This window comes from Theobroma umbraticum, unplaced genomic scaffold (genome assembly GCF_002168275.2).
Source record: "Theobroma umbraticum cultivar Fairchild unplaced genomic scaffold, ASM216827v3 scaffold_67.0, whole genome shotgun sequence".
In the NCBI taxonomy this organism is placed as follows: domain Eukaryota; kingdom Viridiplantae; phylum Streptophyta; class Magnoliopsida; order Malvales; family Malvaceae; genus Theobroma; species Theobroma umbraticum.
In genome coordinates, this window is record NW_018397262.1 from 7,437,707 (window position 1) to 7,455,867 (window position 18,161).

At 33.9% G+C, this 18,161-nt stretch overlaps 4 protein-coding genes and 1 pseudogene across 7 annotated transcripts in view; 2 read left to right on the forward strand and 3 right to left on the reverse strand.

Moving 5' to 3' along the window:
* Nucleotides 1–851: 851 nt before the first annotated feature.
* On the reverse strand, nucleotides 852–3,928 carry LOC110419251 (AT hook motif-containing protein). The gene is given in 5 exon segments (XM_021432229.2): nucleotides 852–990; nucleotides 1,086–1,240; nucleotides 1,242–2,237; nucleotides 3,552–3,594; nucleotides 3,775–3,928. Coding segments are annotated over 2 exon segments (1,083 nt in total). The 5' UTR covers nucleotides 2,184–2,237; nucleotides 3,552–3,594; nucleotides 3,775–3,928; the 3' UTR covers nucleotides 852–990; nucleotides 1,086–1,099.
* Nucleotides 3,929–5,892: 1,964 nt separating this feature from the next.
* Nucleotides 5,893–9,713, reverse strand: LOC110419758 (1-acyl-sn-glycerol-3-phosphate acyltransferase-like). Of its 4 annotated transcripts, none has more exons than XM_021432857.2 (6): nucleotides 9,559–9,713; nucleotides 8,509–8,888; nucleotides 6,833–6,982; nucleotides 6,635–6,733; nucleotides 6,469–6,561; nucleotides 5,893–6,287 (listed from the first exon to the last, which is right to left on the reverse strand). In XM_021432857.2, the coding sequence occupies exons 2-6, from the start codon at nucleotides 8,830–8,832 to the stop codon at nucleotides 6,021–6,023; spliced, it is 933 nt and encodes a 310-aa protein (XP_021288532.1). In that variant the 5' UTR covers nucleotides 8,833–8,888; nucleotides 9,559–9,713; the 3' UTR covers nucleotides 5,893–6,020. The 4 variants fall into 4 exon arrangements, with proteins under 4 accessions (XP_021288532.1, XP_021288529.1, XP_021288531.1 ...); XM_021432854.2 differs by lacking the exon at nucleotides 9,559–9,713 and adding an exon at nucleotides 9,318–9,456; XM_021432856.2 differs by lacking the exon at nucleotides 9,559–9,713 and adding an exon at nucleotides 9,385–9,455.
* A 2,912-nt stretch (nucleotides 9,714–12,625) lies between these two features.
* LOC110418896 (aconitate hydratase, cytoplasmic-like) lies at nucleotides 12,626–14,726 on the forward strand (annotated as a pseudogene).
* A 450-nt stretch (nucleotides 14,727–15,176) lies between these two features.
* Nucleotides 15,177–18,155, reverse strand: LOC110419608 (F-box protein SKIP19-like). The gene is made up of 3 exons (XM_021432702.2): nucleotides 16,397–18,155; nucleotides 16,169–16,302; nucleotides 15,177–15,884 (listed from the first exon to the last, which is right to left on the reverse strand). Exons 1-3 carry the CDS (start codon nucleotides 16,658–16,660, stop codon nucleotides 15,257–15,259), a joined length of 1,026 nt encoding a protein of 341 aa, XP_021288377.1. The 5' UTR covers nucleotides 16,661–18,155; the 3' UTR covers nucleotides 15,177–15,256.
* Nucleotides 17,841–18,161, forward strand: part of LOC110418897 (heat shock protein 70 (Hsp 70) family protein) — a 4,518-nt gene continuing 4,197 nt past the window's right edge. Inside the window, exon 1 of the mRNA XM_021431716.2 lies at nucleotides 17,841–17,895. Within this exon, the coding sequence (XP_021287391.1) occupies nucleotides 17,841–17,895 (55 nt within the window). The remainder of the gene's footprint in view (nucleotides 17,896–18,161) is intronic.

An 18,161-nucleotide genomic window follows, 5' to 3' on the forward strand; every position in this document is an offset into this window, starting at 1 on the left:
AAAGATTACTGGATTTTGTTCATGCTAGAGTTCTTGCGGTAAGTACACAGTGGACATGAATCATCATTGGGTGCCCATTTTTGCTGGCCACTACCTTTCATTGTGCATTTGCGGCAAAGCTTACCATGCGTATACAGAATGCAGTTCAGATCAAACATAAGTCTATTTGGGATCCTTCGGTTGAGATGAAGGTATGTCTTATTCCTGTCCGCTGTAGCTGGGACACAACCAATGGCTATTGCAATCTCAAACATATGCGTCTACAGGAGCCTAATCCATATCCAGGTTTTACCCGGTGCAAGAGTTAATCTGAGTTCTGAAAACAAACAGGGTTCAGGAAAACACCATCATCATTTCGACACGTAACAAGTACCAATCACATTAGACATCTGCAAACCTTCTCCATTTTCTCTGCCACTTACCCATAGTCACCGATGGTTCAATATTCCATTCATAAACATGTAGTTTCCACATAATATGCTTGACCACAGCTCAGAGTCACATACGTGGATGATTGCATCGTAAGGACACGGTGTATATTTAACAAGAAGCTGATCCTTCCCTGTTTACTAAGTTACGGCAAAGCATAAAGTAATATGCAGCTAGGTTTTCTATAAATCTATAAACTGAAAAAGCTTTAATTTCAAGTAATGGAAACAGTTCTGATCCCAAAGGTTTAAGCAAAGAAGATCCCATCCAGCCTTTTGTACTTTAAGGTCATAACCCTCCAAGGACAGTTTGGCTCCTTCACCTTGTTTAGGATCAAAAAAACATTTTACAAAATCTACCTGATTCCACTAAAAACACTCTACAACATGTGAGCTAGCCCAAAAGCCGCTAGAAATAATGCCTGTTGTATTACACGCTCGATACCTAAGAATGCCTGTTGGAATCATGCATTTCTTTATCTCCATGCTCAGTTTCTCCAGAACTAGTGGCTGGCTCTTCAGTCCGAGAAGCTTGGGTTTCCCTCATGTTTTCCTGAACAGCCTTGAAAAGAAGTGCAGTGTATCAGTCTATGTCAAACTTCAGGTGCACAATAGATTAATCAATAGAAAATAAATTCTAGTTCAAATTTATTATACCTGCAACAGCTCAGTCATCTTGCCAGTTCTAAAATTATCAAAGGGCTTGAGCATAGAAGAAGAGTGAGCAGGCTGTACAGCTTGTAGTGGTTCAATAGAGAGTGGCTGATCATCTTCCATGTCATGTCCAGAATCTTTGACCGATAAATTACCACCTTGACCATCCATTGGTTGCGGGGGAACTTGAATCCTTTTCATGACTTCAGTTAATAATTTCTCAAAAGGCATGCCAGGCAATGTCATGGACTTGGCTTCTGTCTCCTGCAAAATCTCTGCTGGGGGTTGACTAGGATATATTTTGTTTCCAAATGTTGGCATCTGGTTGGTGGGTGTTCCCGTATTTGATGTATGGGCAGCTTCAGACACCTGTTTGCCTTTAGAGGCCACCAAATGAGCAGGTTGGCTTGCAACGAGAGATGGTTGGTTGGCAACTGATCCGCCATATGATAAACTAGGAGGTTGGTGCACAACAGGCACCAAATTGCCTCTGCACGTTAGTGGAGAATCAGATTGTGTTGCCACCGACTGCACATGTTTGCTTTTTGAGCCCCCAAGATTTGAAGCCCGGGCTCGTGGCACATGGTTGGCTATACCTGGTTCATTGAATGGGTGAGCAGTTCCATTCCTATGAGAATTGACATGCTGCTCATTCCTCCCCCTTGGGAAGGGAATCTCATTTCTTCTGATCATTTCAACATTTGGAGCCACATCATTCTCTGCTGAAACAGGAACATAATGTCCAGGCTTGAAAACCACACCCCTTAAAGTGGTGTCAGAGTTGCCAACCCTAACGGTGAGCAAATATCCTGCATCAAATGCTGCCTCAATAACACCATAAACAGCCTGACCCACCATTACATCATTTGCATCATTGATTGGATCTGCTTCAAGGGGTTGATTCCCATTCACCCTTTCAAATAAAGGAGGGATACGAATATTCTCTGCACGGTTTGGATTCTGATTTCTTGCAGTCTGAGCATTCTCCCCCTGGTATAGATTATGTTTTGGAAATTTTCTCGGACGACCACGTTTGCGCTTCAGTGGGACATCTGCTGATGCATCAGGGTTATTCTCCTGATCGTTCTCTTGATTCATCATAGTATTTGCAGCAAAGAAACTGTCTTTTCCACGGATCTTAACACTGCTGCCTACCTGGAAGACAAATGGGCAGCCATATTATAGTCTATATAACCAAGCAGGTACCAAGAACAACAATGTTTAATCAACACATGCAAAGCAAATATTCAACTTCATAAACCATCAGGCAGGAACGCTGCCTTCTCAACCTAACTGGAGGTTCACGTTAAGCCATGTTGGGCACACTCACTGAAGAGAAGTCATTGTATCATTTACTAGCATGTTCAAAAACTCATTAACAACCAACACAAAATATATTAAAAGGGCATTTATGAAAGGCTAAATTTAATAATTTACAAATCCACATAATTTGATCTATTTTGCTTCCTATTTACTACAAAAAGGAGAAAAGACAACAAAATCTACAAGCTTAATAAAGCTATCGTTGTTTTCCACACTTAAACCCTAAAAATAGATAATTATTAGTCATAATGCAGCATATGCAAGTTCCATGAATCAGCTTCAAACTAAAATTTAGAGCAGAGACAGGGAGGGAAACAAAAAACTGAAAACAGACACTAAGGTAATTATCTAACATAGGGCATATGGCTATCAATAATACTCATGCAATATATATGGATCCCTCAAAGCAACATGACCAGAAATCATGGCTAACATGTTAAATTAGCTAAGTACAGAAGGAATAACAATCCAGAAATCATAGCTGAACATATTTCAATACCGATCTATCTGTTTGTGTTCCTACGACAAAAAATAGCCTCTAATTTTTTATCAGAAATGAAAAAGATATCTTCAAATATTCATAGAGCCTTTTTAAACATATTCTTGACTATTCATTGGTATCGCTAAACATTAGACTAAAGAAGTTTGAAACTGTTCTAACAATTTCAAAATTTCCACAACTAAAAAGGGCATATGATTTTGATAAAAACAGCATGATAAAGATCCACCCCCGACTTCGATCCATTGAAGACTAAAGATAAACATTATAAACATGCTTCTTTGCTGGATTTGTGAACACTGTTTCCAGACAAAATGAATAACAAAGCTTCATGCAAATATTTTCTTTTTACCTCAAACTCACCCCATGCATGCAATCTATGAGACAAACCACGCATCAATTCACCGAAAAAAATTAATTTAAAATTACAAAAAAAACAATAAAGAAAGAACCTTTGTCCATTAAAAACAAGAAATTTACATCCAAGCAATACATGCACAGTAACAGTAACATAGAACCAAAGAAAAGCCTAACATCTGAGTCAAAAGAGTAATAAAGCAACAATAAAAACCGTTCAAACAAAATGTTCAATGATAATAAACAAAGATTCCATGAATTACTATTAAGAAAAGTGAAAAAGTCTAGACCTTTTCACTGCATTTTCAACAACCGCAATAAAAAAGAAATATCCTGCAAAAAAACATAAATCAAACCATAAGTTAATAAAAAGAAAGAAAAACTGTGGACAAAAACGATAAATTACTAAAACCCAAAGTTTTTTTTTAAGACAAAAACCTTAAATTTAGCAAAAAAAAATTAGATTTCTTACACTGTAACACGAAACTAGGGATGAAAAGAAAAACAGCTGACCTTTACTTCATGCTGTCTTTTGCTTCTGTTTCTTTGGGTTATTCTTTTTCTTTTTCTTTTCTTTTTTTTTTTAGATTTTTCCTTGGATTGTTTAAGACAAATTAAAATTTTGATTAAGAGAAAAACAATTTAGACAAAATTTAGATTAACCTTTTGTTGTTTAGGAGGAGGTACAGGTGTTTTGGTAGTGAGGATAGATAAAGTCACAACGATGTTTACAAGGTTCCTAAAACGGTCCAATGAAACAATGCCATGTATACAGAATGGTGGTTCATATTAAATTCTTGGCACGTGGGCTTCTACGGTTGGAGGTCTAATTTTATGAAGTTGAACCCTGATATAGGTAAGCTTGTGAAGTGGGATTGACACGTAGGTTGAGGTGGGTCCCTATGCAGAGCTATTTTCGCCAAGTTTTAAAAAAAAATAAATTAAATAATGAAATTTTTTTTCTCCTTGAATTATTTTCTTTTTTGCTAAAAATGAATATTAATCGATTAAGAGAATTGATTTTCGTTGTTCAATACGTGTAATTAAGAAAATCGGGTTCGGTTTTCTTTTTTTATTATATCAATTAATTTAATTATTTTTATATAAAAATTTAACTAATTTAATTTTTAAAAATTTAAAATTATTTTAATCGAATTAATCAAATGTTCATTCTGAATATCACCTGACTTTATAAATATATGATATTAATAATTAAAATTAACTAATTATGAACGGATTTATCATTAAAATTATATAACTAAATAGAATATATTCAAAAATTGATATTATTTACTTGTATTATTGTATTTCCTTTTCTATTTATTTTTCTTATTTTCTCTAATTACCAAAAAGAGGAGGCTGGCACAAGCAGTGTATCTGCCTTTGAATACTGCCTGCCTTTATTCAAGAAAGTATGAAAGTACAACTCTCTTTCCAACTTCCATTTCTCTTTTTGCTTAGTGGTGGATGCAACACATATTTAACGTGGTAAAGTTAAAAAAAATAATTATAGCTTCACTTGCTTTAATGAGTTGGTGACCAGACCAAGTCAGCTTTGTTTCTTTTAATGGGAAGAATTGTTCAACAGTCTCCCATTTTTTTTTTAAGGATATTAGTTGTATTATATAATCCGATTAAATAAGATTAAGATATTTTATAATTGAGTTTGGATAAGATTTGAGTAATAAAATTGTTATTTATTCGGATTTGAATAATAATTTAAAATTTTAATTAAGTATTTATATAATTTAAGTAATTTAAAATTCAAATTATAATATTAATAACATAATAATACCTTACCTGTTAACATCTTTACCCTTATTCGTTTTTCTTGAAAAGAAAGAAAATGCTATGAAATTCGTATACATTAATGACGTGGATGAAGATGGCAATAAATTTGATGGTTCATATCTTCTCTGGCTTTGATCTGTCATCTGGTGAACCTAATATCAGATGACACACTGTGAACTGTTTCTAAACCCTTTATGTCTTGTCTTTGACTATGATTAATTTAATGATTATATGCTTAATCACAGCTTGAGAAAAACAAGTGGGACGAAACAAAATCTTGGGTATGCATGTAGCTTGAATTAACAATACCGTTGTCTTAAAGTCTTGTTTGATTAATACAAAGTCCTTGTCTGGCATTCCATACAAAGTCCTTCTGCAGGCTGTCTTATCTGTTTCATGAATAACATATTCCCTGGGGTTTGTCAAAGAAAACTTGGACTTGCATAGCAAGTAAATTCCTGTTGGAATGAAGTCAGAACCTGTGTGCTGGAATCGTATCCAGTGACTGGGTTATCTAGGTCAGATAGATGGAAGAAGAATTTATGCAAAGACTATCTTAAATTATCAGAAGTTGAAGAAGTGAAGGTAAAGGAAACTGTGCTTGTACTCTACTGCTATGCACATTCTTAATAGTTGCTTCTATTGTAAACCTGCCATGAATCACTCCCATGTCCATGGCTAAAACTTCCAAATCCTACCTTAAAAAACTCGAACTTAAGTAGAGATATGGTTCTCAATATGAGGCAATGATAGAATAAACAACTCATGCACCCAAAAAACAATATGCTATTGCACATTGAACTTGGCCAGATAATTGCTAGAGAATTAGCAATATGATACAATGAGATCAAGAATGCTTTTCTACGGCAGAAGTAAAGATTCAATTAGGCTTATTTTTGCTTTTACACAGGCGTAAATCGGACTCGAAACTTAACAAAAAATAAAAAAGAGAGGCATCGTAACATATTTTATGATCTTGAACTGTTAGTGGTGTCTTCTGATACAATAGGCTTTTGAGGCTCAGGGAGGTTTTCGACATATATGTCATGCACCATTTTAATGTATTCATCAATCTTGTCAGCTTTCCAACTATCAGTACTTATCGGAGGGAGATATTTTACAGATATAGGAGCCGGTCGAACATGCAAGCTACCTTTCCTCCATGCTAGGTGAGTACCTGTCAAGACTATTGGAACTATTGGAAGGCGTGACTGCAAGGCCAAATGAACAAAACCCTGCAATGTAGACCAGGAAAGGAAATACTGAAGATTGCTTTGCTAAGAAGTACAGGGAATGAGCAATGGGATGACCACATCACTTGCATGATAACATATAAAATCATGATTGACCTCCAACTAAATGCTTCTTCATCATAAACTTGAAGAAGATTATAAGCAAACATGGTTTGGATGTTACCTTTTTAAAGGGGAGCAATCGTCCATTTTTGGACCTTGTGCCCTCAGGAAAAATAATCAAAGATAGGTTGTGCTTTATTACAGCCTGAACTGCCTGAGCAAGAGAAAAACATAAGCTAGTAACTAACAAAAATGCATAATAGATGATATAAGGTAGTGAAGGATACCTCTTTCATGGACTGAATGGCTGTACTAGGGTTAGATCGATCAATGCGGAGATGATTCGCTAGAACATATAGTTGTCCAAAGAGTGGATACCAAATGATCTGCATAAAATACATTCCATAAGTGAAACTGGATCTCCTAAGCTTAAACCACTAATGAGCCACAAAAAGGAAAAAGGTTGAGACAGAGAGAAATTGCACCTCTTTCTTTGCAATGCCAACAGTCCCTGTTGGAGTCAACCACATAATGAGGAAAATGTCCATGGGAGATACATGATTACTGATATAAATGGCTCTCTCATTGGAGAACTCTGTTCCTTCAATCTTTATAGGATTTCCTAAGATCCACATCTGCAATCAATTATTGCAAATAGTAATCAAATGTGGAACTGCCTCCATCTCAACTAAATAAATTGCAGGATGCTATATCAGAAATTTTCAAACAGTAGAAATAATTCAATTGTAACGTATATATGACATTGTCTAGAATAACCTCAATGTAAATTTACAAAAACATAATAAGACTGTGCATCTTGCTTAAAGATTTGAGTTCTTAAGCATCAAAGAGTAGCATATTTCTAATTACATCTTTCTCTGTAAACAGTGAAATCAGTCAATACAGAGGCAGTAAAAACTTGTATGAAGCTGCTAAGCTGTTTAAACTAATGTTCATCTCTTGCTATGTTCTCAAAGATATTGATCATGTATCACTTTGATTTCATTAAAGCTCAATTAGGGACTTGTCAACATAGAGATCATTAATTTATACATCTTTCCTAATGTCTTGAGATTAAAACTATTTGTCATTCAATAATGCAACAAGTTCAAGTAGATTTTAATTCATCAGGGAGCAAGAGGGCGAGTAGGGTGTTATGCACAGAGTCACTACAGGATATCATCTGTTTCCTCAATTTAAACAGAATTGAACAAGGAGGGCAGACTGCAGTCTTTTCCTGAGACAAGTTGACTGCAGAAGTTCACAACCTGCGGCACATTAAATGCAAAAAATATAGTTTCTCTCCATTAGGACCCTATCCAATCCTTTCATTTTGTTTTGCAAATGCTATCACATGTGTCCCACCTGTCCTATTCCCCAGCCTCCATCCTCCAAGTCCCAATACCAACCCCACCCCCGAAAACAGAAACAAAAAACAAAAGAAAGGAATAAAGGACCCACACCGGCAAATTCCAATAGGATGACGCTGCTAGGAACTATATACCAGGATCTTATAACAGGTTGTGGCCACATATCAAGATTTGCAAGAGTAAATTCTCAGACTTGTCCACACGACTGAACACACAACTGAAAAGAAAGAACAGTCGTGCCTTGGGCATCCAAAAACACTAATTTATTGTACACTTTCTAGACGAGCTTTCTCATAAATTCAAATGACAAGTGGTGAACTCTCAGTTCTAGGCAAAGGAATAAATACAGAAATTTGGTGACAATCAATAACCTATAACTGTAATCAGAAAAATCATCATCTCACAGATCAAGACCATCTTCCTCAAATAAATGAAGGACAAAAGGAATAGCCTAAAGAAATACACTCAAAGGCAAGAAATGACTTGAATGATGCACTGTTTGATTGTTTTACCAGGTCACTCATAACAAAAACTGTTGCTTTGTTTTTATCATTTAAATCCCCAAGAAAACAAAAATAATTATCAACGACATCTACTTCAGCCACTTGGCTGCCTTACTTCAAATGTCTCCAGTACCTGAAATGATAAGATTTCCCTCTCTCTTCCCCTTTCCTCAACTTTCCTTCTAGTACAGCAATAATTACCATTTCCTCCTTATCATATCACCAGCAAGTAAAAAAACCAATGCCATGACCATATTAAAATGAAACAAGGAATCAAACAAAGCTTACCAGCAATCTACCAGTCACATGGCCATAAATATTTCCTTGCCGAATTCGCTGGGAAGGCCAAGGAAGGAGAAGGAGCATGATTAATGCCCAAATGAATGTTGTGACCATCATTGTCAGGAAACATGTAACAATCCTTACACAAGATATCAATGAACAAATGCATCCGTCATCATCAACAAAAGCATCATCAGTCTTAGGCCTCTGTCTTGCCGCTCCTTTGCTCGAAACTTTCTGAGTTTCTCTCACAGTTGGATCATAATTTGTATCAAGGAAGCTCCCTAACCTTCTGTTCCTCAAGAGAGAACCACTTCCAGAGCTCTCCATTAATCAATGGTCAAAGTCAAGGCAAGGTTTTAATCAAACTCAAATGGAGATTACCCCTGAACGCAGCAAAAACAGAACTTTTTCAATAGAAATCATTTGATTATGTAAGAAATTTCTTCAGTTTCTGAGAAACTGCAAGTTAACACCTTGTATCAACACCTGACTACAAGAAAACAGAAAAAAGAAAAGATTATAGTTTTTCTGTTTCACTGAAAACTAAATAAGGAACAAATGCAAAGACTTCAAATTATCAAATTCCTTCTCTTTCCGGCAAGTTTCTCAGTCACCAAACAGAGAAAAACCTCAAGCTAAAATCCTAGTATAAATCAAAGCTATCAACTCCTACCAATAAAGGGCCAATATGAGAGAAGATTGAAAAACCAAAAACAAAACCAAAACCAGTCATCGAAAGCAAATAACTCTTGTGTCTGGAATTAAATACAAAGAAAACAGAAGAAAACAAGGCTTCAAATTTAAACCACGACCTCAAGTTTTTTTCCTTGTGGCGTCAGTTGCCAAGAAAAACAAACAAAAACGACGAAAGAACAGTACCCTTTACAAAGCCAAGTCCACATATATTTGGATTCGTAGGATAGAGTTTATTATATAAACCATACACTTCCTCTTGTATTTTTCTTGGTAACCAACCAAAACCAAAAAAAAAACACCCAGTAACAGTTTTCAGTTTGTTTGTGTTTTTAACAAGTACCCAACACAGATTTTTACCTTAAAGCTGTGAAATGTGAAAGAAAGTTCAAGAAGAGTTGACTAAATGTTTTGTATTTGTGTAAAATAGAAGAAGCATTGGAAAATTTTGGAAATGGAGGAGTATATAAAGGAAGAAAAGAAAGACCAAACCGGAACAAAATAAAGCCAAGGTATAAGAGATTGTGTTTGCGTTGCCAACCTTGGAAATTACAAGGGTCTGTTTAAATGTCTGAAAAGATAGTTGTCTACTGATGTTGGGGTTACATTTGGCAATTTTTCAATTTTGGGATGAAAACGAACTGTTCTCCAACATTCTCTTTTAATTTATTGCATCAAAACCTAATTAAAAATAGACACAATATTAAAAAAAATTTAAAAATATTTTTAAAAAAATTTAAAAAATTTTTAAAAAAATTTAAAAAATTTTATTTTATTATTATATTCACTCAAGTTTATATATTTTTATTTTAAATTAAATAAATTTATATAATTAATTATTTATTAACTTTCCTTCGAAATATTATTTATTATTTTATACTTATCTAAATGTTTTAAAGAACTTGATGCTGAAAATGAGTTAAGATTATTATAATTTGAAACATCAAAGAGCACCCTACACATCTAAGTGTTTGATGATAAAAAAGACAATTATATATGTTTGATGATAGAAAAGGTTGTTACAGGTTTTAGTTACAGCTTAGATGATATAAAAGGCTGCTAAAGGTTTTATTAGGAGGGAGGGATTTGAGGGTTCACTTGTAATGTTACCTTTATAATAATTATGTTGCCTATAATTACATGTTTACATATATAGTTATAACATGATACTAAGAAGTTTATTGCACCTCTTGCACACACATTTTCCCCTTTGGATGAAAGCCTTGTAGATACAAAGTTCATTTGCATTTGCAAGTTAATGGCACAAAGAATGATAAAGAAATCAGGAGGCTTGAAATGCCAATGATAAAGCAATCACATAAAACCCCTAAACAATTTTAAAAAATTTAAATAAAAATTGATTCTTTAATTGTATTCAATTAAAATTTTATAATATTATTTTTAAACTAAATAAACTTTTATAATTAATGACTCATTAACCGTTGTTAATTAAAATATCATTCATCATTTTATACCACGTGATATTAATATGACATGTTATAATTAATGACAACATAACATGTTAATGTGATATGATCACATAATCATGTGACATTTTTTACCCTTTACGTCAATACCATGTCAACATCATGCAAGTAAAAGATAACAAGTAACGTTCTCACTAGTGACAATTAATCAACCATTAATTGTAAAAACTTATTAATTTTTAAAAAAATAATCGTAAAGGTTTATTTAATAAAAAATAAAAGTTCAAAAATTTAATTGAACGTATAAAAATATAAAAATTTATTTGACTCAAAATAAAAATATAAGGACGTAATTAAATGTAATAAAAGAATGAAGATTTATTTAAAATTTTCTAAATAGTTTAAGGACTTTTTTAGATATTATGTCTTAAAAAAAATATTGCATAAAAAAGAGTATTTTCTTTGATCTTATCAATCATATAGCATTAATTTTTTTATTCTTGTGCTTTAATTTTTGTATGATTTATAAATAAAGCCTTTTAGGTTCCAATTTTTGCAAAATTTTCTTTTGTGAATTTTAATTTAGGAGTATATATGGTGGGAATCTAGAATCAAATTGACTTTTGAAAAGCTTGGTGAAAAAACTTGTATTTCATGTACTTGTGCTATATTGTTATAAAATTTTTAGTCAATTTGTGTTAATTTTTTTTTGAAATGTCAATTTGTGTTAAATTTAAGAGTGTGTATCCAACTTAAATTCAATTTAATAATAAATGAAGAGACTCTAATTAGATTTGGAGTGTCTTTCAAGAGGGCGGATGGTATGGTGGGGAGGTGTTCCTATTGCATGGAACAGCCAGTGGAAGCCGCTCCCTGTGATATCTCATCGACCACCATCCTCCTAAAAACACCTTTAAATAATGCTTGAGATTATTATATTTAAATTTATATACAAGATATCCTAAATTTAGAACCATCATTCATAATAGATCTATCATATGAGATCATATTTAAATTTGACGTGAGCAAACAAGCTTTGTTTTCCTCTTCAAAGATGGGTTGTTCATTGGATTGTAAACCCTTTCATGGCCGACAGATATCACAATCTCAAGATTGAAATTACAGTTTTCTTGGGGAAGCAAGCACTAGAGGTTATTATTGCATAGACAGAAGATGGATTGATAATGGCTGCTCAGCACAAAGTATATAAGCATTGTTCATTTCCATCTAGAGAGTATCACAATACCAAAAATTCGATCAACTTATCTTAGATATAAGGAAATAAAAAAATCAACTTATCGAATAAATTTAAGTGCTGAAATATGCTTTGATTTGTGAAGCAAGAATTGTGAACACTTCTTTCACTAAGGGAACCAACTTATTTTGGCATAGTCGTGCATTGCTATATAAACCCAAAAATTTTATCCTCTATTTATGAAGTACAATAACCATACTCAAACCAAGTTCTATTAACAAACCCTAAAGAAAGCTAGTTTTCATTTTCTTTTTCTACTTTTCTTTTTCATCCAAAAGCCATGAAGAGGTCAAGAACTCGTTTGAATTTTATTGACATGGACTTAGCGCCTCCACTTTCTTCAGAGAGATTGATAGCAGGCATGCTGGTAAATAAGGAAGGAAAACCAACGCGTAGTTGGACCTGCAAGAAACAAAGAACTCATGGCCCTTTGGTTCTTAGACCGTGGGGACAAAGAAGGAGAAGAAGAAGTGGTAATGTAGAGCTAACAAGTGATGATGAAGATATCCCTGTGGACGAAAGACGATTAAGAGGTCGTTACGCTGGAGACGGCCTCATTGGAATTTGGAATAGATGGTGGGATAGGAGGAAGAGAAGCAACCCCAATTGACAGATTCTTGAAGATTTTTTTTCTTTTTATATTTGTTTTATATTCTGGCATTCTTTTCTTTGTTGTTTTCTTTACTTCTTTTTATATTTTTTTTATATTCTTGCATTAATTTCTTTCTTCTTTTTATATTCTTGCATGGTTAAGCATGGTAGCGTTGTCATTATAGCTATCACAAGTTGTACAAACGCATCAAATCCTAGTGTCATGCTTGGGGCTGGACTTGTTGCTAAGAAGGCCTGTGAGGTCGGTTTAGAGGTTAGTGTTAGCTTCTTAAATACGTTACTCTGTACAGTATGTTAGTCTTGGTATTCATGTATTTCACTTTATTATATATCTCAGGTTAAGCGATGGGTTAAGACCAGTTTTGCTCCTGGTTCTGGAGTTGTGACAAAATATTTGCTCCAGAGGTATGTGGAGTTAGTTATCGATGTTGCCTCTCTTCTTTCTTAAAAAGACAAGAAAATATCTATGAAATAGTTATATTTGATTCTTGTTTTGGTGTCTGCAGTGGGTTGCAGAAAGACCTGAACCCGCAGGGCTTTAATATTGTTGGCTATGGTTCTACAACTTGTATAGAAAATTCTGGAGAACTTGATGAATCAGTTGCTTCTGCAATTTCAGAAAATGGTAAAATATTTTTGTGTTTCAGGGAAAACTGTTTCTTCATTACATTTTTTTTAAAACCCTAAACCCTTTAAACCCTTTCTGATCATAGCCTTTGAACCTTTGATCTCTTGGTCAGAATGTTATATGAATCCTAACCATCAAGACAAAAGGAAAACTATTTCTTCATTACTTAATAGTTGCTGCATTCATTGCTTAGGAATTGCCAGGAGAGCTTCGGATTAAAGCTTTTCTTGTCAGTTTGGGTTCAACAATACTTAAAAGCTTATTCTGCTTTGGCTTTAGTTAAATTTGCAGCAAGTTATATTCTGAATTGCTGATGCTCTCAGTTTAGAAAATAGGCTACTCCTTAAACTTGTTTCAAATCAAGCTTGTTGCATGTGTAACTCTTTGGTTCACCATCCTGATCTATGTTTGCCCTATCGGTTCTTACTGGCTTTTCTGCAATTATCTGCTTTCACCAATTTTCACCTGCTACATTTTACTGTCATTCAACTTCACTCATTACTATCTTGATTACTGTTATAGATATTGTTGCTGCGGCTGTTCTCTCTGGGAATTGAACTTTTGAAGGTCGAGTTCATCCACTGACAAGAGCTGACCATCTTGCTTCACCTCCATTAGTTGTTGCCTATGCCCTTGCTGGCACGGTATGTGTATACAACCATTACTCGTCTTATCCACGTTCTTCTGCTGGTCTGAATAAGAATATAAGCGCAGCATAAAGTAGTTTTATTAATTTACTTCAAGGGTAGACATGCTTCAAAAACTTGGACAATCCAGTTGATACAATTCAATATTCATGCAACTGAGTTCCAAAAATTAGGAGCAAATTGTGTTACCGCTTGGCCTTTTGGCTTTTGCAAAACACCAAATGCAGCATGAACCCAGATTTTCAAGTTTGAAGTTGGAAGAGTTATAGTTTAAGAGGGTACCTGATTTTGTATTTGCCAACATGCTTGGCAACTTTGCAATCTGGTGCTGAATCATTTACTCCTTGCTGTCATACTTTCAGGTTGATATTGACTTTGAGAAAGAGCCTATAGGAACAGGAAGATGGTAAGAGCGTGTATTTCAGGGATTTATGGCCTAGCAATGACGAGATTGCAGAGGTAAAATATGATACGCTTGGAGAAATTATTTCAGAAAATGGACAAATATTGTCTTGACATTGCAAGCCAAAATAATGTGTACCTCCATTCCCTGACACTTGGCTCAATCAAGCGTGTTGCCTGGTATGTTCAAGAGCGCATATGTAGCTATCAGAAAGGGCAATCCTATTTGGAATCAGCTTGCTATCTCTGCTTTCGCTCTCCTCTCTTGGGATACAAACTCGACATATATTCATGATGCCGCAATGGTGAGTGTTAGTATTGGTATTTAGAAATACATTACTTCAGCTTAGACCATATTTACCAAATTTAGAAATATCATAAACTTGCAGAGCTATAAGCCAGCAGGGCAGGACACTATTATCTTAGCTGCAGAAGATTATGGAAGTGGTAGCTCACGAGATTGGGCTGCAAAGGGCTCAATGAAACTAAACTATTATCTTAGTTTCAATCTCACTTTGTTCTTATTCTCATCAAAAGATTGTTCCTGCATCAGGTAAATTATGGCTTCCTTTCACTTAAAGCTAAAACCTCTTTTGTTCTTTTCTGAAATTTGTTGGCTTTGGATTTTTCTGTTCAATTTTGTTAAATATATGGATTTTATTCGGTTTTGATTAAATAGAAACAAAATGGCCAATTGGGTTTTGGGTTACAGTTGTTTTGTGGCAAAAAAAATTTCAAAAAAGCTTCAAATTTGGTGCCTTTTTTGTTTATGTTGTAATTCAATCATTGGAAAGACAAATTTCTTTTGTTTTGTTAGCTACTGGTGTTTAGAAATTAAGCAAATTGCTAATGGCTTAATGTTTGCATTTATATTCTCAAACAAAAAAATTAACCATTTAAAATTTTTAATTTATAAATAAATAATAATAAATAATTATAATAAAAATTGATATTTTAAAATTTCAACTGAATTTAAAAAATCCTAAAATTAAAATAATTATTGTTAAAATATTAACATAAATAAATAAAAACTACCGTAAAAAATCAATTTATTTTAAGTGAAAATTAATTATTTACATTTATATTCTCAAATCAAATTTAATTTCGTAAAAATTTGAAGTTTAAAACGAACAATTTCTTCTACATCCCCTGTCCACAATTGATTTACCAACTCTTCCGCCGTACAAAGTGAGCTATCCCCTGATGAACAAGTGAACCATGTCTTGGTACAGTTCTTCACGCTGCCACTTTTGATCTTCACTGTCAAAGTTTTCCGCAGTAATTTCATTTTTGGGGTTAGGATTAAGAAAGAAATTGGTGGATCAACGACTCCACGACAATGTCTTAAGTTAAGTTCTGTCAGATTTTTGCATTCGGACAAGAGAGTCTCCACACCAAATTTGTGCAGCTTTGTTCCGTCTATGTTGAATACCCTGAGCTGCAGCAGATGTTCTGCTATGATCGAAGCGTTGTTCTCATCTAGAATGAAGTGTGTACGACTTGCTGTTGATGATAAAGGTGAGCCAAAGATGTGTAATCTAGTCAGGTTCTTGCAATTGGATATTCTTTGAAAGAAACGATCCGAACAGTCATGTGCAAGTGGTCCAAGGGACAACTCTTCAAGCTCTCCCCAGTTTTTTTTAATGATCGTTGAAATAAGATCCATGGTGATATCACATGCTCCTGGTAGCACCAGCGTTCTAAGCTTTGGTGACCTAATCAAGTTCAGCAAAAGATAACACAGTCTATCAGAAAAAAATTGTAAATCAAATTAAAATCAATACAAATCAATTATCTGAGTTTAATTTGTGTTATATTAACATGCATACATTTAACTTAAAATCAATTGACAAAGGATATGATGGGAAAGGTTCCTGTTGCATTGAATCGCCAATTGGGTATTTGATGCGGTGACAAACCCTTCCCATCGTACCTCACCTGACGGACGACACATACGAATGCGTTACTATATATAAAGAGAGATGAAATACAGGTATACCTCTTCGCAACGAAAGCCAAATGGTAGAACTTCATATCCAAATGAGTAGAAAATATGATGTTTCTAATACGAACTGGGCAGCAGCCTTCCTTTGTATCCAATTTCATCACATACTTGAGTCCTTTAAGCAGAGGCTGTTCATGATAATGATTTATTATTTTGAGAGATCCAAAGAAATATTATTGAAAAAGGAGGGAATGTAAAGATGTAGTCCGGATAATCATCTACCTTACGGGGTCCAAGTAGGGTCCTCAATGAGCTTATGTCAAGCGTCTCATGGTCCTTCCAAAACAAAAACTCCCAACATGCTAACTTCCAGTTATGGCAAACTAAGGTAGCTGAATGTATCAAATCTTTAGTAGGCAGGAATCGAAATACGTGCTGCAAAAGGTTGTCGTCCATGCCTCCCCAGTTGGGTTGAACTTGTGCCATCTCCTTGTTGTAAGTAGTCTCCGATTTCTGTTTTTTACTTCCCATCCTGGTTTCAGCCATTGTATCAAAGTTTCTGTCTCTTCAAGTAGCAACATCATTATTCTTGTTAGCAAACAACATCCAATATGGAAAAAAGAAACAGTTAAGATTGAAGCTGCCAAAAGCTTTGGTGAGCAGCCATCTCTCTTTTGTAAGTGTACTGGGTTACTTTCTCAACAAAGCTAGTCTCCTTATGCCAATAGAAGTCTTCTACCACTCTAGTTCAAGTCTCGTTATGGTATTCTAGCTATTGGTTCAAACACTAAACCATCTTTCAAAAAATTTTCTAAAATTGAACTAGATAATGTCGACGATGGTTGGTAAAAGTTGAAATTTTTTCTGTCTCTCCCCTTAAAAGAAAAGATGTTAGTACTTGTTGTCTTATTCTCCCAAAGCTATGAATGTACTCATGATAATATTAATGCAGTACTTAGCAATTTAAGTCATATGCCCTAATTAGATTAAACTTTATAATTAATCCGATAGACAACACAAAACCCAAAAGTAATTCGTCATAGAACATGAAGTTTCACTTACCACAACTTTCAGATTGAATACTGAGCTTTCAAGGTACTCTTGTTTGTAAGAAGAAGAAGAAAAATAGAGAAAGTGGGCTTCAGCATGTAAGCTGCTGGCTGCTTTATATATACTGGTAATATAAGTCTAGTTCTAAGCTGACAAGGATTTGCAATTCTAACTTCAATAGGACACGTTTCCAGTAATAATGATATGACTAAATATCTAAGTAAGTTTTATATGTTTTTTATATTCAATTAAATTTTTAAATTTTAACTTGGAGATAAATAAGTCCTTCCCAATTAAACTATTGATACCATTTGCTTGAAAGTATATGTATGGTTTTGTAGGGAAATAAGCACATTTGAAATACAATCAAAGTTAGATTAGATAGTATCAGGAAGTGGGTGAATTTTACAATAAGGTCAATAAATTTTACAGTAATGACTTTGAATAATAGCCATTAAGTTTAGAGGTTTTTATTTCAACCATTGATCAGCAAAAATAAAAATAAAAATATTAATTAAAAGAAAGAACTAAAAAAGAGAATAACATAATTTTTATGAAAATTAATAATTTATATTTATATTCTCGAGTAAAAAATATTAATCATTAAGAAATTTTAATTTTAACTTGGTTCAATATAATAGATCCAAGGAATTAGTATGCATTTATCCTTGAGATCATGACACCATGGAGACAGGATAATGGGAGGTCTGGGAGAGCTTCTCTTCTAGAAGGTTTCAAGGAGATATTAAACATGTGTTGGGGCTCATCTTCTTTTGCTTTTGATGCCAAGCCAGCACTCAGAAATTCTATAGTTATAGCTTTATTATTTATTTTCATATCATATTTCTGAGAGCAAACAACAGCACCTGATTTTATAACCTTTAAAAATACTTGTTGGAAATTGCTAATTAGTTTTTTCCAAATCTCAGAAAATCTATATTTCTTGTCTCATAATAAATTTCTCTTATAGTTTTAATTAGTATATATACATTAATAC

Bases quoted from the DNA above. Each gene is read 5' to 3' on its own strand.
- LOC110419758 (XM_021432857.2), bottom strand. From the start codon at position 8,832: ATGGAGAGCTCTGGAAGTGGTTCTCTCTTGAGGAACAGAAGGTTAGGG. The intron at 6,734-6,832 runs GTGCAATTTCTC...TATTTTATGCAG, and splicing joins TTGGCATTGCAAAGAAAGAG to ATCATTTGGTATCCACTCTT. The intron at 6,562-6,634 runs GTATCCTTCACT...TCTCTTGCTCAG, and splicing joins CCATTCAGTCCATGAAAGAG to GCAGTTCAGGCTGTAATAAA.
- LOC110419608 (XM_021432702.2), bottom strand. From the start codon at position 16,660: ATGGCTGAAACCAGGATGGGAAGTAAAAAACAGAAATCGGAGACTACT. The intron at 16,303-16,396 runs GTAGATGATTAT...TATCATGAACAG, and splicing joins CCCTACTTGGACCCCGTAAG to CCTCTGCTTAAAGGACTCAA. The intron at 15,885-16,168 runs GTATACCTGTAT...GAACTTGATTAG, and splicing joins TTGGCTTTCGTTGCGAAGAG to GTCACCAAAGCTTAGAACGC.